At 16.9% G+C, this 22,142-nt stretch overlaps 8 protein-coding genes across 8 annotated transcripts; 2 read left to right on the top strand and 6 right to left on the bottom strand.

Moving 5' to 3' along the window:
- Nucleotides 1-428: 428 nt before the first annotated feature.
- Nucleotides 429-3,740, bottom strand: PRELSG_0713700 (conserved Plasmodium protein, unknown function; the record flags this gene model as incomplete). Its single annotated transcript, XM_028675830.1, has 2 exons — nt 429-3,437; nt 3,582-3,740. 2 exons carry the CDS (start codon nt 3,738-3,740, stop codon nt 429-431), a joined length of 3,168 nt encoding a protein of 1,055 aa, XP_028532380.1.
- Nucleotides 3,741-4,236: 496 nt separating this feature from the next.
- TRX3 (thioredoxin 3, putative) lies at nt 4,237-5,170 on the bottom strand (the record flags this gene model as incomplete). Its single annotated transcript, XM_028675829.1, has 5 exons — nt 4,237-4,299; nt 4,414-4,557; nt 4,633-4,773; nt 4,871-4,923; nt 5,044-5,170. The coding sequence occupies 5 exons, from the start codon at nt 5,168-5,170 to the stop codon at nt 4,237-4,239; spliced, it is 528 nt and encodes a 175-aa protein (XP_028532379.1).
- Nucleotides 5,171-7,394: 2,224 nt separating this feature from the next.
- PRELSG_0713500 (sugar transporter, putative) lies at nt 7,395-11,349 on the top strand (the record flags this gene model as incomplete). Its single annotated transcript, XM_028675828.1, has 4 exons — nt 7,395-10,731; nt 10,819-10,978; nt 11,103-11,172; nt 11,290-11,349. 4 exons carry the CDS (start codon nt 7,395-7,397, stop codon nt 11,347-11,349), a joined length of 3,627 nt encoding a protein of 1,208 aa, XP_028532378.1.
- Nucleotides 11,350-11,952: 603 nt separating this feature from the next.
- PRELSG_0713400 (conserved Plasmodium protein, unknown function) lies at nt 11,953-12,402 on the bottom strand (the record flags this gene model as incomplete). Its single annotated transcript, XM_028675827.1, has 1 exon — nt 11,953-12,402. One exon carries the CDS (start codon nt 12,400-12,402, stop codon nt 11,953-11,955), a length of 450 nt encoding a protein of 149 aa, XP_028532377.1.
- A 906-nt stretch (nt 12,403-13,308) lies between these two features.
- On the bottom strand, nt 13,309-13,962 carry PRELSG_0713300 (glycolipid transfer protein, putative; the record flags this gene model as incomplete). The annotated part of the gene is made up of 1 exon (XM_028675826.1): nt 13,309-13,962. The coding sequence occupies one exon, from the start codon at nt 13,960-13,962 to the stop codon at nt 13,309-13,311; it is 654 nt and encodes a 217-aa protein (XP_028532376.1).
- A 1,471-nt stretch (nt 13,963-15,433) lies between these two features.
- PRELSG_0713200 (conserved Plasmodium protein, unknown function) lies at nt 15,434-16,242 on the top strand (the record flags this gene model as incomplete). The annotated part of the gene is made up of 2 exons (XM_028675825.1): nt 15,434-15,533; nt 15,770-16,242. The coding sequence occupies 2 exons, from the start codon at nt 15,434-15,436 to the stop codon at nt 16,240-16,242; spliced, it is 573 nt and encodes a 190-aa protein (XP_028532375.1).
- A 645-nt stretch (nt 16,243-16,887) lies between these two features.
- PRELSG_0713100 (conserved Plasmodium protein, unknown function) lies at nt 16,888-17,511 on the bottom strand (the record flags this gene model as incomplete). The annotated part of the gene is made up of 1 exon (XM_028675824.1): nt 16,888-17,511. One exon carries the CDS (start codon nt 17,509-17,511, stop codon nt 16,888-16,890), a length of 624 nt encoding a protein of 207 aa, XP_028532374.1.
- A 673-nt stretch (nt 17,512-18,184) lies between these two features.
- Nucleotides 18,185-20,086, bottom strand: PRELSG_0713000 (conserved Plasmodium protein, unknown function; the record flags this gene model as incomplete). The annotated part of the gene is made up of 1 exon (XM_028675822.1): nt 18,185-20,086. One exon carries the CDS (start codon nt 20,084-20,086, stop codon nt 18,185-18,187), a length of 1,902 nt encoding a protein of 633 aa, XP_028532373.1.
- Between the last annotated feature and the right edge of the window lie 2,056 nt (nt 20,087-22,142).

The raw sequence follows: 22,142 nt of genomic DNA, 5'->3' as shown, positions 1-22,142 counted from the left end.
TTATTACTTTATATATTTGTTATATAATAATTTATTAAAATGATGTATTCTTTTTTTTTTCATTATAACATAAATTATATTTAATAAACTTTGATAATTAAAATTTTTCTTTAAAATAAGAATGAAGAATTATTTGTTTGAAAAATCTATATAATCTTTAAAAATTGATTTTTAAAAAATTTATTACATTTTCAAGATTTTTAATTTTTTTAAAATGATTATAAAAAAATGTAAAAAAATAAACAATTTATATGCAAACAGAAAATTATTTTCTAAATATCATTAGCAAAAAGTTTATCTTATATATTTTTAAAAACAAAAAAAAAAAAAATGTATAACTTCAATTGACAAAAAAAAAAAAAAAAAAGTGTATATATAAAATTTTTATAAAATATATGGTATTTATATATTTTTCTTGAATTTTTTTTTTATATTTTAGAAAAATCGATACATAAATATTTTATTATATTATTATATTGTATAAAAGGAATGTTGTCGTTTTGATTTTGATATGGTAAAAAACTTTTAATGGGTGAATTAAGTTTTATATGATAAATATTTTTATTTTTATATGATACAATATCGTCTATATATAACTTAAAATTTTCTAAATTAACAAATGGTAATTTATAGTTATCTATTAGATTTGTTAAATCTATGTTTGTTTTTTTTTGTTTTTGTAATTCAGATAGAAATATTGGTTGCTTAAAATAAAAAGACATAAAACTTTTTTTTTTCCATTTTTTTAGAATATAATTTGTATATTCATTAAAATAATGGTTTTTCATTTTATCATTTGTATAAATATATAGAGGTTTTTGAACACTTTTTAAATTGGTAACACATCTTACATAGATATTGCTATAATAAATTTTTTTCTCATTATTTTTTACTTCGTTTTCATTTAAATTTTCTTTTATTTTGTTATTTTTAAGTAAATTTTTAATATCACTTTTTTTTATATTACTTCTACTATTTTGTTTGCTTTCTTTTTTTTTTCCTTTATCTTCTTCAATTTCATTAGCCAAAATATGTTCCCCTTTTTCCAAGTCATAAATATAAGTATTCATATATATATCTTTTTCATAGGGTATACTATCTTTGTCTATTAATTTTAAATCTTTTTTATAATTTTCAAATAAATTTAAATTTACATTTTTTTTTTTAATTTTATCATTATAATACTGTTCATTCATAGATATATATTTGTCCTCCTTATTAACATTTTCATTACTAACTAAAACAATAATATCACTATTTTTATCAAATATAATATTATTATAAACATATAATATTTCTCTATTAATATAAACTAGATTGTCATCATTTATATTATAGTTGTCTATAATAATATTATGATTTAAATTTTCATATTTATAAAAATGATCTGATAATTTATCAATATAATAATATATATTAAATAATTTATTGCTCCTAGCTAAACTTCCTAAGATATAATAATAATCATCATACATATTATAATTACATATGTATAAGCATTTCTCCTTTTCCCATTTTTTAATTATTTCAATATCTATGTTGTTTAATTTATTAAAAATTCTTTTTATATATGACATAGCTTTACTCGGTTTGTCATTTTTCTCATTTTTTTCTGTAAATTCCGAGTTATCTATGCTATCAAAATTATCTCCGTTAGTATCAGAAATTTTGTTTTGCTTCTTAAGATTGTTATAGTTATCTTCTGAAAAATAAGAGTTACTTTTTTTTATTTTTACTGTTTTATTTGGTATAAAAATATTAAAGTTTTTCTCTTCATTTTTGTTTTCATTCCCTTCTATATATTTTAATGAATTTTTATAATGATATATTTTGGGAAGAATAATCAAAGGTTTTTCATTTTTCTTTTTTTTTAAAATTTCTTTTATTATTTCAATTTGTAAAAAGCTAAAATGACCATTTTCTACATTTTGCTTATTATAGCCAATGTTGGCTCCATCTAATATACATGTATATGAACCTTTTTCAAAAAGTTTATTCATTTCATTTGATTCGAAACCCTTTTTTTTATATTTATTACTATTTTCCTCTGTTTCCGTATCTTCATGATTCTTTTTTTTTTCTTCGTTTTCATATTTATTTTTTTCCTTTTCATTTTTTCTATTTATTTGTTCTTCATTTAATGCACTCGTTAAATCATTATTTTTTCCCTCTTTTTCTTCATCGATATCATTAGATCCATTCAATATAGAAAAAAAATGTTTTATCTTAAAAATTTCTTTATTATTGAAAAGATGAGTAATTAAAATGATATTAACAATTACAATTATAATATGTTTTAATGAAAGGAAATAAGTGTTAATATTTTCTTTACAGTTTTTACAGTTATAAGAATTTTTAATATTTTCAGTTAATTTTATAAAAGGTAATTTTTTTGTAATTTTATGAACATGATAATATATATTTCTTCTTTCTTCTTCATCGAAAGTCTCTTCATATTTTTTTATATTTATATTCACTGATTCATAATTACTTTTATATAATTCAAGAATATATCTTAATTGTTCAATTAAGATATCTTTAAGAAAATTTTTTTCTTTTTTTTCATATTCTTCTTCTATATTACTTTTTTTGTTTTTAATTAATTTGTTTTCATAATTTATGCTTAAAGTATCTTTTAAAATATCATCATTTTCCTTTTTACTTATTATATATAATATGTTCTCATAAACATAATTAATGAGTTTTAAAATGTAAATTAGTTTAATTTTAATTTTATTGTCATTCATATGTTTAAATATATCAATCAATAAATAATTATTCAAAATATATATTGTATCTTCTTCTTCTAGTTTAATATCATATTTGTTTAAATTTTTTTTATAATTTTCAAAATGAGTGTAATCTATATTTTTTATTAAAATGTCCCTTTTATTGTTTACATTTATATGATCAATATTATTACCATCCTCTTCTACTTTATAACCTTTTATATTATCATATATTAAATTTACTGAATCTCCTTTTTTTTGATACGTTTTACTATTTATTATATTTTTACGATAACTTTTATCAAAAGAAAGATCTAAAATATATGTTAAAATGTATTTATAAAACCTTTCTCTTATTGTTATCTTTTTTTCTATCATTTTATTTATTGTTAATAAATACTCATATATATAATTATTTGAAATATAATAATTGCAAATAGCTAAATATGAGTTTTCTTGCATTTCTATGTTATGAAATTTCATTTTCTGAATAATTTCTATCATATTATTAATATCATTATATCTACTGCATAAATTTAATACATTTCCACAAATGGTACTCATTTTCTTTGATAATTTTTTATCCTTTGAATGATTGATTAATAAATCATCTAGTTTTGCAAGAGATTTCTTCACATTTTGTTCTTTTAAACTATTACCAATGTCTAAAAGAATTTTTTTGTTTTCTCTTAGTTTGCTCTTTCTTATCTATAAAAATGAAGTAGGCAAGATAAATTGCAAAAAATTAATAAGAGTAACAAATTATAAAGCATTAATAGATGAAAAAAAAAAAAAAAAAGGTTTATTAATGAATAAAATAATGCTATGAATATTATTTATATATAAACTTACACTATCATTTTCTTTCAAAGCATTCAGAATGAATGGCTTCTTTTTAATAGAAAAAGAATAAATGAAATGAAATGAATACTGAGTATATAATAATATAAGTAATAATATTTCTAAAATGAATTTTTTTTTTAAGTCATTTTCTTTTTCTTTCGTAAGCATTTTATTATCTACTCATTTTTCTACTTTTATTTTTTTTTTTTATTTACTAAATACAAAAAAAAAAAAAAGGTTAAAAAAGTATTTGCATAAAAATAAAGCTATGTAGAAATATATATATTAGCTAAGTTATTAAATATATTATTTTCATTCTTGTATTAAATTTAAAAAAAAAAATTATAAAATTTTTTATGATGCAACTATTTAATATTAAAAATTTGCATTAAAAAAATATATATACATAATTATCTTGAATTAAAACATATATATACAAATATATATATATTAAACTATTTTTAAATTTCAAAAATAAAGAAAAAAAAAAAAAATTAAAAAAAAATTGTAGTGAGAATAAAAAAATATATTAGTATCATAATATAAAACATATAAGCATATAAAAATTGTAAATTACAAATTATAAAGAAAAAAAAAATTAAAGGAGTAACAAAATAAAAAAAAAATATATAAATGATCTACTATTTTATTTTATTTTTCTTTATTATTTTGACAAGCAGTATTTTTTAAAAGCTTTTTCTATCTCTTTTTGATTTCCTCCTTCAATCTACATAAGAAAAAAAAAAGAAATATTTTTAAAATAATTCATAACTGAATATCCTTTAATGAAAAATAATATTTTTTTCTAAAATTAATTCTCTCATAAAATAAAATAAAATACTCGATAAGTTTTTATCCATTCATTATTTAATAAAAAATAAAATTCAAAAGTGGGTAATGCGTTAATTATATGTGATTCTTTTAACTTTTTATGAATATCAACATCAATATCAACAAGTGTTACGTCAAAAGAATTTTTTTGATTCTAACAAATAATAATTATAAGAAATTAATTATAAAAAAAAATTAAAAAATTCCATGAATATTTTTTTATTTTTACTTTGAAATATTCTTTTATATTGATACAGGGCTTACACCACGTACTACCAAATTTCAAAACTACTGATAAGTTTTTAGTTAATGAAAATATCTCTTTTAAACATTCGTTTTTTTGTAATTCAATATACCTACCTTCTTCATACTTATAAAATGAATATATATATATAGTTTTAATATTTTTCACAAATTTAATTAATTTATTTTTTTTTATTTATTATAATTGTTATTTTTATTTATACTTTTTTATTTTCTTTTTTTAACTGTAAAATACTTTCAATTTCGTTGTCTATTTCTAAAATAAGGTAAAGAAAAAAAGTTAAAATAAAAATTGTAATTCATAAAAAATAAAAAAATAAAATAAAAATACATATATATATATATATATATATACATACATCTTAAAAATTACCACTATTACTCGGAAAATATCGAGAAAATAATTTTTTTATATGAGAAGAAAAATAATTGATAATAAATAATACTAGTATTCCAATTTGAAATAATGAAAAACATACAGAACCAATACAAATTAAAGCCATGTTGATTATCAATAAAATTTAATTTCAAAATAAAGTATTGAAAATATTTTAGTATGAAGCGTTTATTTCAATATTTTTTAAATAAAAGATTTTATAATATTATATATATACTTTATATTGAAATATTACTTTTTTTTTTTTTTTTTTTTTTATCACATAAATAGTTCATTTATTGCATATTTAGTAAAAAAAATCTTCATTTTCTTTTTTTTTTATAATTATGCTAACTTTTAAGAATTCATATATATATTTCTTTTTTTTAACATTTTTTTATATTGTTTTTTAATATTCATTTTAAAAATTGCACATTTATGATATAAATATTTTAAGTAACACAATACACTTAAATAGGTTAATTTTTTTAAAATTTAAAAATATTAAACTATATTTTTTAAATAATATATTCAATAATTTTTAATTTAAAAGTTGCTTAAAATATATATATATAAGTATATATTATTTAAATATATTATAATAAAGAAATATAAAAATTTTTTTTTTTCCTAATATCCCTTTTATTCAATGTAAAGTTTTTAAAAATATATTATTCTGTTATTCTAAAAATTCAATTATTATTGTAAAATTATAATAATAAATAGTGTAATTTCAAAAAAATTTCTAAATAATTTTAATTTTACCAAAAAGTACATAATATATACTATATAATATATATATAGAAAGTACAAACAATTGAGAGCTATTGCTTATTTTAGTTTATTAATTGTTTCGTTATATAAATTAATGATTAGATTATACATTTATAATTTATTGATATTTTTTTAAAATTGTATACAACATAGAACAGTTTTTTGTCTTTTTAAATAAATATATTAGTTTCCTCTATTTTTTTTTTTTCTTTTTTTATATTTAATAAAAAATTAATGCAAAAAACTGTTTTACTTATATTTTAATATTTTTTAAGAAATCATTTTTATTTTGAAATATTCCATACCAATAAGTTATAAACTCTTATTTAAGTAATAATGTTAATTACAAGTATTATTATAATTAAAAAGAAATATATATTAATACATAGTAATTTTTCTATTTTTATATTAAATTTATAATTGTATGAAATAGTATTTTTATGAAGAAAATATGTATATATTAGAAAAATAGTTATAATAATAAAAAATAATTAAAGATAATAAATAATTTCTATTAAATAAAAATAACAAATTGTTACAACATTTAATAACAATTATAATTATAATTATAAAATGCTATAGATAAGAAACAAAAAAAAAAAAAAATTAAATAGAATAATATTAAAAATAAATTAAAAATATAAATATTGCAATTATTTTTTAATAAATATATATATCTGCGTCTTATATTTTTTTTTTTCTAAATTTACAAAATTTTATCGATAACAATGTGCACCTACAAAACAAAAAAAAAAAAAAAATGAACAAAAAAGGGGAAAAAAGAAAAAGATATTATGAAAATTAAAAAAAGGAGTTAAAATTAAAAAAAAAAAATATATATAAATTTTTATTATATTAGCGTGCAACCGTACGCGTGTGTGTACTTAGATTAAAAAAAAAGTATATGGATATTTAATAAACGCATACACATGTAATTTAATATTTTTTAAAAGATGAATGTATATATATAAAGTACTAATAAATATATTTTTTTTATTGTAAAAAATAACTAGTTTTTCTTTAGATGCAAATAAAATGAAAAAATAAAAAATAAAAAAAATGAAAAAAAAAAAAAAAAGGAAGATAATATAAGAATGATATTTACACATTTCTCTGAAATTAATGGGAAACTAATTAATGTATTCATTTATTAATGTTCCTATTATGAAATCATTTTATAATAAAAAAAGAGTAGATCAAAGTTATAAATATAAGCAACTATTTCATTCTTAATCTTGTTATTTGCAACCGAAGAATGAAATAATTTTATATTATTTATTTATATCATTTATATTATTTATATTATTTATTTATTATTATTTATTTATTTAATAGTACGATTATGCTTAAACAAATATATATTTAAATAAATATGATTTACATGTAAATTTTAAAAATATATCTTTTTAGACATGAAGAGAAATATAATTAAATAAGGGATATAATTAAAAGAAAATTTTCTATTTATACTTTCTTTTTCTTTACCATTTTTTTTTTTCTTTTCATAAGAAAAGGTAAAAAAAAAAAGAATAAACAATAAAAAATATAAAATTTTACATTTAAATCATTTTCTATAAATGGATGAAGATATAAAATTGATTAAAAAAAATGATAATACATACAATAATAATTATCTGAATAAAAAAATTAATGAAATGGAGAAAAATAATTATAATAATGGAAAAGATTTAATAAATCAGTTAAATAACTCTAATATATCATTAATGAGTAATTGCAGCAATGAAAATAATGAATCGAGTTTTTCTATAAAAAATACAAAATGTGGAATAAAAGAACAAAACAGAAAAATGGTAAATGAAAAACAAATTATTATTAATACTTCTCTTTCAAATAATATAAATTGTAAAACTTCTTTAAAAAAAAACACTATATTTAATGTTGAAAAAAATAAAAATAATAAAAACATAGTATATTCTTCATTAAATACAAATAATAAAAACTCAGAATATTCTTCTGATTTAGAAAGAATTAGTTATGATAAGAATAATAATTCAGGTACCGTAAGTTTAGGTAATTATACCATTTGTGAAGGTTATGATAAAGATTTAGTAAAAACTTCTATGCATATTAATAGAGATAATTCGTCTTTAAAAAATTGTAACAAAAAAAATATTTCAAGTGGTTTAATTAATTTAGATAAAATTCAAAGTGTTAGGTATAACAATAATAATAAACATAATAGTCATAATAATAATAATAATAAACATAATAATCCTAATAATAATCATAATCATAATAATTACAATTTAATGAATAATAAAAATAATAGCAATAATAATATATGTTACGGTACTTTAACTGATAATTTAAGTAATTACTATCCACTTTCAGATTATAGAAAAAATAAAAATGATTTTAATTTCATACATACAAAAAATAAGGTAAATAATGATAAATATTTCATAATAAATAGCAAAAACTATTATGATAACAAGTTATATAATCAATCTGCTAATAAACAAGATATATTTATAAAATTAAACAATAATATAGAGAATTTCAGAGATAGTAATATAAAAAAAAATATAGTTATGCATGGGAGAACAAAAAGTAAAAATAATAGAAATGATTATTGTTGGAAAATTATGAACGAACTTGAAAATAAAAAATTTAATATAAATTATGATAATATAGACAATATAAATTATAATAAAAATCACAATACTCCTATCAAGAGTAATTTATATCATATTAATAATAATGATTCACATAACAAAGATAATATAAATTATATTAAAAACTATGATATTAATTATAATAAATTTAATACTCCTTATATCACTAATAGCAACAGTAACATAGCCATTGCAAAATACAGAAATAATTATAATATAATATATAAACAGGATGCCTTAAATTATAATAAAGACAACATTACTTATAAAAAAAAAAATGTATATAATGATCAAAATATAGATAACGTTCAAAAAAACATTAATTACAACAGTTTTAAGAATAATTTAAATATATTAAAAAAAAACGAGGACAACAATAATTTCGTTATGGATAAAAAAAAGGAACAAATAAATTTACATTCAAAAAACGATTACAAAATAAAAGATAAAAAACTAAATGAACTTAACATATGTTACAAACAAGAAAGTGGAAATGAAAGTAACTTTAGTGATCCAATAAAAAGTGATCTTTTTAAAACAACCCAGTATGATGAATTAGATAAGACTAATATAATAAAAATAATACCTAATAATAATAATAATAACTTGGAAGAAAAGAAAAAAGGAGAAAATGTAGAAAATGAAAATTCAAATAATATAAAAAGTATAGATGATTTACATAATTTTCTTAATGCAGTTAATGAATATGAGTCTTTAAATAAGAAAAAGGTAAAAACAGTTTATATACAAGACGATGCAAACATGCCTAGAAAATGTAAAATAAATTATTATCAAAAAAGAGGAAGTTTTAATTATAGTGGTTTATTAACATCAATGGTGTCATCTATTCTTACACAACAAAATGACATAAAAATAGAAGAAAGCAAATGTTTCGATTCTTCATGGAATGATAATAAATATGAATATACATTGTTACATCAAATTGTAGAAACTGAAAAAAAAGACAAAATTGTATCAAATAAAATGGAAGATCTCCAGGAAAAAAGTTCCTTTGACAAATTACTATATTTAACATTAACTTTAATGATATGTATATCAATATTATGTAATTATGATCACGGTGCTATACCTGTTACATTAGAAGAGATTCAAAAAGACTTTCCTCTAAGTTATATTGAGCAATCTTTATTAGGAAGTTTAGTTTATTTTGGATTAATAATTGGAACGATAATTGCTAGTGTTCTTTTTGAATTATTATCAGCAAAATTATTAGTGACAATTAGTATAATTTTATTATCCATATCATTATATATATTTAGTCACGCAAATTGTATCGCATTTATGTATATTTCGAGATTTGTTAATGGATTATGTCAAGCCATTCCTGTTGTTTATCTCCCTGTATGGGTAGATCAATTTTCACCTGACGAAAAGGCAACTCAATGGATGTCTTATATTCAGCTAGCATCTATTGGAGGAACTGTATTTGGTTATTTTTTAGGTGGTATTTTATCAAATAATAATAATTCTCACCATCAAAATGATTCCATTTTTTCTAATTTATCCTTATTTACTACATGGAGGTCTCCTTTTTTAATTCAAGCATTTTTATTATTACCTATTTTTTTAATTATGATTTTTGTTCCATCTGATAAAATTAATATAACTTCGAGTAATAGTGATGTTGATAAATCCAACGAAAATAACAGTGGAGAATATATATATGATAAAGAGTCATCACATAATAATCAAAGCAGCAAGATGGATTATTCATTTAAAAATATTTCAAATTTTACGGATAAACAAAAATATAAAAGAAGCAGATCATTATATGAATCAAAAAATAGTACAGTACGTATGAATTTCAATAGATCAGCTACTTATATAATGGGGAAAAAAACTAATGTTCTTAAAAAGACATTTAAAGAAGTGAAAAAATTATTAAAAAATAGATTATATATAATCATAACTTTAGGCATGAGCAATTTATACTTTGTTGTAACTGGTATACAATTTTGGATAACTGAATATATGTCTGTAGTTTTATTAACAGAGAAGATAAAAATTGTTACTGTATCTACATTATGTTTTTTAACATCTCCCACATCAGGTGTTTGGTTTGGTGGATTTGTTTGTGATTTATTTGGTGGATATAAAAATACAAATTATTCTAAAACTATTAAGGTTGCTACTGCTTTTGCTATTTCTGCTTGTATTTTTGGAATTTTATCTGCTCATTTAAATAATTTCATCTTGTTTTCAATTTCCTTATGGTTATGTTTATTTACTGGTTCAGCTCTAGTACCAGTGGCTGTTGGTAATAGAAAAAAAAAATAAATAAATTATATTTTATTACTTATTTATTCGTTCTATTTTATTATATTTTTTTTTTTTTTTTTTGAAGGAATGCTTTTATCTTGTGTTGATAATCATCAGAAAAGTTTGTCATCTGCTGTTTCACAAGTTATATATAACGTTTTTGGTTGGTTTTCAGCTCCTTTACTATCTGGTATCATTATGGATATAATGCACAAATACACTAATGATAATCGACTAGCTTTAAAGTATACATAAAATAATATATATATATATATATATTTAGAGATGACTTTAATAAATAAAAATATAGATATAATTCTCATATAATGAAATATTGTAATTTAAAAAAAATTTTTTTTTTATATGTAGAACTGGTTTTACTATGATTCTGTATTCGAGTTCTATAGGTTTTCTTTTATTATTATATGCAAATTTTTTGGTAAAAATTGAAAATTCATTATTTGCATGTGTTTTTAATTATTATATTCTTGACCATTTATTTTATTTTTATTATTTTACTTTATATTATTATTTATTTTTTTTTTTCCTTGTATAGGATTTTTCTGACAAAAAAGAAAACGACGAGTTATTAGAATTAGAAGAGCCACTGAAGTAAAAAAATAAATTCTTTCATTGAATAAAAATATATAATTTTTACCAAACTATAAAATTAATATACATATTTGTTTGTTTTTTTATTGATTACATAACCATATATTTTAGTTGTCTTTTTTTTTTTTTTTTTTTCTAATATTTTTAATATTTTTTTTTACATACTACACAATTTTGATTATTTTTATTTTATAACATAATAGGATTAATTATTTCAATTAATTTTTATTATAATTATTAAAGATTTGTCTTTTTTTTTTTTAAGTGATATATATATATAACATGAATATGAAGTTCATTTTAAATATTTTACTTATTTTATCTTTTTTTTATTTTATATTTTTATTATTTCTATTTATATTTTACTCTTGATAATCAATGAAAATTATCATTTTTCATATTAATATAAGGTATAAAAGCCCAAAAATGAAAAAAAAAAAAAGAAAAAATATAGTTTATTTTTTAAGTATAATTAAAAAGTTAATTTTATTAAAAATAATACTAGTTTTTTTTAAACTCCAAATAATTTTTTTTCTAAATGTTTATTAAATATGAAGAGGTTATATTTAAAAAAAAAAAAATAAATAAATAAAAAGTGGAAATGCACTTATTTCAAATTTATCATTGATAAACAAACTAATAACTCACCTATGGACGTATCTTCTCCATTCTTATTTTTATTTAAATTTTTATTTGAGGTAGTAGTATTATCTTCCAGATCATTTATGCGGTCATTTATATTTTCATATTTATTGAAATCAATATTTTTATTTAATTTTTGTTTTTCTAAATTGTTTATTACTTTGCTTTGGTAGGGTTCGTAAAAATTTCTTCTATCTTTATTATGAATAATTTCTCCTTTTTCCGTTATCCTTTTTTTTAAGTTTTTTCTTCTAGGTTCGTAATTAAATATTTCTTTTTCTTCTTCTTCATTAATTATACTTATTAAAGCAGAAAGAGCTGAATTTTTATCTATATCATTTTTACTAGGAATTTTTGATAAGAATAATGGATGTAATTCCCATTCGTCATTTTTGTTATCTTTTTCAGCGTCCATTTTTTTTATTAACAAATCATTTTTTTTTTAAGAAATTTTTCCTTTTTTTTTAAATTTTATTATCACATTTTAATATTTTTATCTTTCCTTTGCCCTTATTTTTAAAAAATTGTACTAAAGTTAATTTCTTTTTTTTTTTAAATTTTCATGTTCTTTTTTTAAAATTTTTTTTTATTTATTCAATTTTTTTTTTTTTTTTTAATTTATTAATTAGTTACTTATTGATGTTTGTCTGCTTTATTAAAACATTAATAAATTAACTATTGTTAAAAAATATATTTTAATTTGTCAATGTACTACTACTACTGCAATTTTTTTTTAAATTGTTGTATTTTATAATTTTCATTTTTAATTTCATATTTTTTATATATATTTTCTTTAATTTAAATTTTTAAAGTATATATTTATATAGTAATCATAATATAAAAAAAAAAAAAAAAAAATTAATGAAAATCTGTATTAATTTTTTTTTTTTTTTTTAAATGATTTGTTTCCAAGAGAAGTTATGTAAAATTGCTGCGAGTATTTTAGTTTTATTTTTATTATAATAAAACTTTATTGTAATACCTCTTTAATATTTATTTTCATAAAGACAGTAAATTTTATATATATTAAAATATATTTTAATTATTATATATATGTATTCAAAAAGTCTCTATTTTAATTTTAAAACAGGGTAAATAATTTTCATTTACAAGGTTGCTTAGAATATTTTTAATTAAACAAATAAAGATAAAAACAAACAAAAAAAAAAAATGATTATAGTGGTAATATTACAAAATATATTAATTAAAATTAAGTGAAATGATAAAAATGAAAAGAAAAAAAAAAAAAATTAAAAATAATAAATAAACAAATGAATACTGAAATATTAGTTATTATTATTCCTTAATTTTTTGCTTTTTTTTAAACTTTGTCCTCAAAGTTACAGTTATATTTTTCTATGGTTTTTGAAATATCATTAATTAATGGTTTCGTTATTAAAATAAATTTTTGAATAACAAGTTTTGCTTCCTCATTTGATTCAAAACCAAGTTTTTTAGTTAAATTTTCTCTTGATGGAGATAATTTGATTCCCAATTTAACTAAATTAATAGTTACGTAGTTATGATAACTTTTTAGTACTTCTTCATATGCTTCTTGAGCACATATACTTAATTTAGAAGAAAATTTTGTTACATAACATTTTTCAAGAAAAACAATAATAAATTCCAAAGCTCTTTTCATCCACAAAAAATTAATTATTCCATTGTCCATATCTTTTTTTAATTTATCTAAACTTTCATACTTTTTTAAATTATATGAATACATTTTTGAAACATATTTTGTTTCTTCAGGAACTTTTTCAATAGCTTTTTGAACTCTAAGGGAAGAATTTTTTAAATCCTTTTTTAGAGTATCACCTAAAAAACCATTACCAAATATTTTATTATATATTGGGTATACAGCATTAGATAATTCACATAGTTTTAAAACTAAAATTTCGTTTTCTTCTCTACATTCTAATGTTTTTTTTTCTATTTCTTTCATAAAAAGTTTTCCTTCCAATACATTATTCATTTTATAAAACAAAATTGAGAATATTAAAAAATTTCACATATGTTATTATTAAAAATTTTTTATAAAATGAATAAAAAAAAACAAAAATGTAATAAAATATACATATATATGTTATTTCAAATAAATAAAAAATTAAAGTAATAAAAAAAAAAAAGAAATGCTGTAAATGTCTAACACAAGATAATCAATTTGAGATGACTTTATCAAACAAAATTGAAATATATATTAAAATAAAATATTAGGAATTTTCATTTTATTAGTTAAAAAAAATATAAATAAATCAATGTCTAGAGAGAAATCTAACAAAACAATAAAATAAAATTTGTATAATAATTTTGTTTATTTTTTATAAAGCATATATAATACAAAGATGAAAAATATGCATTTTAAAAAAATTAGTTCTATCATAATTAGGAAAAATGATGAAAAGAAAAAATGTTAATATTTTTAATTTAAGACTTTTTGTAGACATAAAAAAAAAAAAAACTATCTTAAATATACTAACAAATATGTGCGTAAATAATATATTTTATTACCCTTTTTTTTTTTTTTTTTTTTTTTTGAAACCAAAACAACTTAATTTTATGCACATACAGAACAAAAACAATAAAGAAAAGAAAATTATATATATATACATATTTATATAACATCGTAGATTTCTAAAATTAGCTTTATGAAAAAATTTTCTTATTAAAAGGAATTTAATATCTTAAAATTCAAAAGAAAAAAAAAAAAATTTAATAATATTAAATTCATTGTATAATAATAAAAAAAAAAAAAAGAAATATTAAATAACAAAATTTTCTAATGTGATTGTTTAAATATCTGGTCATTCAACTCATGAAAAGTATAAACAAGTTTATGCAAATATTGTTTAAAATGTTATAACAGAAAATGTATAAAAATTTAAGTAGTGAAAATTTTTTATTCACAATTTTTTTTTTTTTTTCTAATCTTATCAAACTTATATGAAATTATCATTCTTATGTTTTTATCACTTTATAAAAATTCATACATTTTCAGTTTTTTTTTTTTTTTATGCATATGAAATATTATTTCTTAATAAGATTGCTTGAATTTATATAAATTTCTTTGCAGTTTTTCTCATAATTTAAAAAAAAAAATCATTTATTAAAAAAATAAAAAAAAAATAAAAACTGAATAGTAGATTTATTTTTTATTATATTTATCACATAATTAACAAATAAATAACATTTTTGTTATTTTCTTATTTTTTAATATAGTTTTTATGTTTATATAAATAAAAAAAAAGAAAAAGATTTGAAATATAAAAGTTATAAATAATAATATGAACTTAACAATTTTAAATTGACGTATATATATATATATATATATATATATATATATATATATATATATATATATTTATATATATTTTTTTTTTTATTAAATTCTTTTATAAACTTTTTATTATACCCTTTTTTGTATCAATTTTAAACAAATTAAAAAAATGATATTTAGAAGTGTTCAGTTTTTATCTAATAAAGTGTGTGATGTTTTAGTATCATTTGGTGTTCGTCAAAATAAAACAACATTTATATCTCATCCAGGTATAAAAACTAATTAAAAAAAAAAATTTATATTAATAATTTTATTCTTTAAATTGTATTTTCCCATTAATTAGCATTCATTTACTTACACCTATAATATAACAAATGAAATGCTAAGATGAGCAATGGCTTTTCATATATTATTATAAAAATTATATATATTTTTTATATATTTTATAATTTTATTATTATTTTAAAAAGATTTTTAATTTCTTTTTTTTTTTTTTTATCTAAAGGTGTAATGGTTGTTTCTCAATTATTAGAAATGAAATTAATAACAAGACCTAGAGCAAAATTAACTCAAGAAAATGTAAATGCAATGGTTGAATTTGATTATGAATTAGCAAAAAAAGCACAAATAGCTGTTAATAATAACTTGCCTATAAATTTTTTTGATTTGGAATATATTGATAGACCGGATTATCTAAAACTACTTCTTGAAGAAAAGGAAATTCTAGAAAAAGCAAGGGAAGATGTACTAAAAAGAGAAAAAGGAAACTACAAAATGCCAGATATACTTAAAAATTATAAAAGAGTTGAAATACCTAGAAATTGGAGACAAGAATTAGAAATTGATGAGAAAATTTTAAATGAGCAACCCGGTTTGAAAGAAAATATCGAATTACAAAAAATTATGCATAATTACATTCAAAATAAATTTAAAAATAAGAAAGTTGAAGAATCTCCAAAAAAGCAAATAAAAAATTAAATTTGTTAGAGATATAAAATTAAATTTATTAATTTATCTTTTTTTTTTTTAATATGTCATATTTTGGTTTATTATTTCTTCTAATAATTTTTTATAAGCTGAGTTATATTCTTTAATAGGAAACAAAAAAAAAAAGAATAAAATAAGTTACAATAAATAAAAAAATTGAAACATATTTTATAGAAAATAATTTTTTATATAAATAATAAAATGTATCTTTAACGCAAATATTTCATGTTTTATTTTTCTTCCTTTATATATTTTTTTTTTTTTTTTGGTGTATGTAATTTAATCGAAGAATGTTTATATTTTTTTGTATTAATAAAATTTTTTAAAGAAAACAAATAAGTTAATATATAAACATAATTTGAAAAAAAAAAAAAAAAATAATAATAATATAAAATAATATAAAAATGATTAAAAAAGACATACATAAAATAAACAAAATCCTTAAAATTAATCAATATAATTTTTGTCTACAAAAAAGTATATTATTTTATAAAAATAAAATAAAAAGGATTTATATATATACTATTAATTTAACTAAAGGATTTTTGTGTTTTAAAAAAAAAAAAAAAACATATATTTAATTTATTGGACAAACATTATTGTAAATAAAATAATCGTTTCTAAATATAATTCTAGTCATGATATAGATTCTATTTTTTTTTTTTTTTTTATAATATTTTTAGCAAATTCAAGAGGATTTTGTAAATAATTATTAGAATTAATTATTTTATCATATTCATTCACAATATCATCTTTCTTTTTTTTGAAATTACTATTTTTCTTAGTGTTCATTTTTGAATTTCCTTTATGCACATTATTTTTATTTTCAATAAGCTTCAGGTATTTTTCATCATTTGTATTTAAAGAGAAATCTTTATTATTTTTATTTGATGAATTTAATAAAGCTTCATTTGCTTTAATAAGGGCTCTTTTTTTTATTAGTTTTTCTATGAGACTATTTTTTTTTAATTTATAATTTAACTTTTTTATTTTCTTTCTACTTACTGTTTTTTTTTTTGATTCTTCTATTTCTTTATTTTCCCTTTTATATTTTTCAATGTCATCATTTTTTTCTAAATATTTATTGTATATTTTAATAAAATTTTCAGCAGCATTATTTTCTTTAGTACTACTTTCTAATTGATGTTCGGCCTTCTTTTTTAATTCTTCATTTTTCTTTTGTTTAATAGCTATTTTTTCTGATTCATCATAAGGGTTGTTTATTCTGTATTTTCTCCTTTCTCTTGTTATTTTTAACATTATAATTTATAAAATAAAAATAATTAATATATATATGTATCTTCTTTCATATAATTCCAGTAATAATTTTAATAAATTGAAAAAAATTATCAATTCTTATTTATACTTTTGAGTATATATATATATATAAATTTTTTTTTTTTTTTTTTTTGTTAAAATTGATAATTATAACATTTAAAAAAAAATTGATTAAAAAATGTTAATATTAAAGAAATAAAAAAAATAAAATAAAATAAAAATAATGAATTTAATAAAATATTAATTTAAATTTAAAATTCATTTAATATTAATTAAAAAGAATGTATAAAGGATTATTGTCAAATTTAATAAATAATGTTAAAACTATGGTCTTATAATAAACTGAACTAATTCATAACAAAAACATTTTGATATTTTTTTTTGTAAAAAATATATGTTGTAATATAGTAAAAATAAAGGAACTTTTAAAAAAAAGAAAAGAACTAAATATTTTGCTAAAATAGAAAAAAAGGAATTATGTACGATTAAGAATTTAAAAACTGTGGTTTACATAATAAAAAAAAAAAAAATAAAATATATTAAAATTTTAAATAATAGCAAAGATATAAAAATATATTTAATCTAAAATAATTTTAATAACATAATAAGAGTATAAAAATAATTATTCATAAAAAATATATTTTCACAAAAAAAATTAAATCCATGAAGTAGACAAAGAATTTTCTATTTTTATAAAATCATTGTTAATAGGATCACAAAATTGTAACTGATATAATTCTAAACATAAATTATTATTTTTTGGAAACTTTTTGTTTGTATTATATTTGTGATAATCATTATCATCAATTGAATTCTTAGTTTCATTTATAAAATAATTATTTAAATTTAGTTTCACTTTTTCATTTACATTATTTAAAGAATTATCATCAGGTATAGTAAAAGCATTTTTATTTAGTTTATATTTATCTAATAAATTATCATTATATTTTTTATTATAATCTTTTATTTTTTCATCAGAAAATATATGTGAATTATCACTATACTTATCTTCAAAAATACTTGAATTTATATGTAAATTATTATTTTCCTTTATTAATATTAGCTCATTAATAATATCATTTTTAAAATTATTTTTATAGAATATATTATCATTTATTATAGGTGTACTTGTTTCACTAAAAAAGAACCTTATAAGATCAGGTTTATGGTTATTTAACAAGATAAATTCAATCAAAAAAATATTATCAAAGTTTTCAAGATTGTAGTTTATACTCTTTTCATTATTTAAAAATATATTTTTTTCTAAATATTTTTTATAATTTTTTATTTTATAGATCATTGAAAATTTTAATGAATTTTTACTTATTTCTTTATCAAAAAAAAAGAAATTTCCCTCATTAAAAAATAGAGATAATGGAAATAGTATTCTTTTTTTTGAATTGTATAAATGCTTTAAATTTAGGTTATATATATTGTCGCAAATTTTTAATTCCTTTTCACTTTTTTTATGTGTACTATTGTAGAAGATCATAATTTCTTGATCCTTTTGTTCTTCAAACTCTTCAATAATGTTTTTCCCTCTTTTTAAATATGAAAAATCATTTATAACATTATTAAAAATATAACTAAAAAAATTAGTAAGACTTTTTATAGGTTGACTTTTCTTTAAATATGCATTAATAAAATAATCATTATTTTCTTTTTCTGTGTCAATGCCAGATTTCCTTTCCATTTTGGATGTACTTTCTCTTTTATCATTTTCTAAAAGAAAACTTAGTTTTTCATTCAATTTCTCAATTTCTAAGTTAGTTATATTATACCAGTAACTTGAAGAATAAGAATTATTATCAAAAAAATTATAAAATGGAAACATTTCACTCACTTCTTTTTGCGCCAATAACGAACTAATGTTTGATAAGTACACCTTTTTGCAAATTTGCCTATCATTAATTTTATTAACATATTTATTTTGATTGAATTTATTTTCCAAAGGTTTTAAATTTTCTTTTGCATTTTCTTCTTTCTTGTAATCATTTCGTTTATTATGAATAAAAACAAAAGGATTATTTATTAAACATCTATATTTCCTTATTAATTTATTTTCATCAATCATTTGTAAAAATTTTTTATAAATATAATAATCCCGGCAACATATTACTAGTCCACTCATATAAATGGGTAACTTATAAGGAAAATAAATATCCGTTTTTGTTTCACATTTTAATATAGATTCTAAATAATATTTTTCTATAAATTTATTATGTAAAATTCTTTTATAATCATTTACATTTTCCTTATCTTTAGCTTTTGAATTACTTTCATTTAAATTGAAATTAAAATTATTATAAAAATATGATGATGAATTAGTGAATAAAAATGTATTTTTTTCAGAATTGCTTAGGTTTTTTAAAACATTTATGTATTTAGTATCTTCATTTTTATTTTCTTCTTTATTATAATCTTCTGAACATTTGGAAAATTTTATATCTCTAATTACTTTTTTCTTTTTTAAAGTCCAGTTAACAGGTTTATTGATAACAAAAAAATTATCATTTAAGGTCCGGTAAATTAATTTTATTTCTTTATTATTTTTCATTTAAAATTTAACCTTATAAACCATTCTTGTAACATACAATAATATTATAAAAATAATAAATTAGTTTATTTATCTTTTTCTCTTTTAATTGTATACTTTAAAAAAAAAAAAAAAAAATAAAAATAAAACAAAATATAAAGTTAATAAAAAAAAAATATATATAATAAAATTTATATATAGTAATTTTTTCTTAAGTTTTAGTGTTATTTTATAAAAATAATATTTTATCATACAATATTATGATAATGATTTTTTTTATTTTTTTTATTTTCTCATTATAAAGGACATAAAATGTTTTAACGTTAATATATAATTATATAACTAAAAATAGAAGATACTTAATTTTGCTATAAATAAGAATATAATAACTACCAGAAAAGTTATAAATATATGATGTAATCAGTAACAATAATGACATTACTTTGTAAACAAAAATAAAATTTTTTTTTTAATATTGTCATGTAATTAGTAACTAAACATTTCTAAAAGAAATATTTTTTACAGGAATTTCACTTCTAAGAAAACTAAATTAGCTTAAAATATTCACCTTTAAAAATTAAAGAAATTTAAAATTTATTATTTTCTATAAAATTTATGTGTATTTTCATAAAATAAGTTTTACACCGTTTTGTAAAAATTAAATTACCTTTTATAATATTACATATATTTATATGAAAAAATAAGATAGATTATTATGTAAATCTGAGTAAAAATAAAGAACTGAAACTTCTACTAATTATGAAATTTAAAGAATTTCCATATATTATAAATGTCTATTTTTCATTTTATTATATTATGAATATCATTCCCTAGTACTATGTGATATAATTTTTTTCTAATTTTTTAGAGAAAGGATAAAACTTTTTAAGTTTTAAACTTTAAGGAATGATTCAATAAAAAAAAAAAAAAAGATAAAGTGACATCATTAAAATATAGTGATATTATTAAATCTAAAATTAAATTAGCTTTTTTTTGAGATATGCAATTCATACACAAAGGTATATAAAACGCTACAAATTTCCTAAGTTTTATAACTACTGATTTTATTATTTTAATTAATGTATTTTATATTTTCTTTTCTAAAAGTTTATATATATAATTCTTCAAAAGTATAAAATCTTCAAAAAATAATCCTTAATATCTTTTTTCTTTTATTTTGGACAAATTTTCCGTAAATACTTTTATTTCTTCTATATTTTTACATTTCTCTTTTTTTTTTTTTTATGTTATTATTTTTATTTCTTTTTCTTTTCTTTTTTTTTTTATTATATTTTCTCCTTTATTTATATATTTATATATATATTGAAATAATTTTTTTTTTATATTTAAGCCTGTATATTTCATTACTACAATAATAATAAATATATGTATTATTACATATATTAAGAAAAAACCGTATATATAATTTGAAAGATATGATTGTTAAAATTTTATAAAAATATAATATACTTTAATATATAATTCTATATATTTGAAAGGGATTTTTGTTTGTAAAAATACATATATTAATACACCTTTATGGAATTATATACATGTAATTCAAATTTTTTTTTTTTTAAATATGGAAATAAATTTTTATTTATATAACAATATTTAAACATATTAATATATGCATATATATTATATATGTTTATACATGTATATTAATATAAATATAAATATATAAATATAAATATAAACATAAATATAAATATAAATATAAATATATATATATATATATAAATTTTTTTTTTTTTTTGAAGTACAATTTTTTTTTTTTATGAATAATTACGTTTTACATTATGTTTTAATAAAATTAATACCTGAAAATATATAAATATATTTCTTCTCTTTCATTTTTTTTTTTTTAAATTATATATAATACAGTAATTTGTATGTGTAAAGATCTAATAAATTAATATTTTTTAATATAAAAAGTCATTGATTATTGTACACACATACAGATGCTTTTTTTATAATTATATATTAAAAATAGCTATATTCATATTTGAAGAAATATACATTTGAATATAAAAGCATAAACATATATAAATTAAAAAAAAAAAAAAATAAATAA

Source organism: Plasmodium relictum, assembly GCF_900005765.1.
Source record: "Plasmodium relictum strain SGS1 genome assembly, chromosome: 7".
NCBI lineage: Eukaryota > Apicomplexa > Aconoidasida > Haemosporida > Plasmodiidae > Plasmodium > Plasmodium relictum.
The sequence above is the reverse complement of the archived record's forward strand: the minus strand, read 5'-3'. Positions and strand labels throughout refer to the sequence as shown.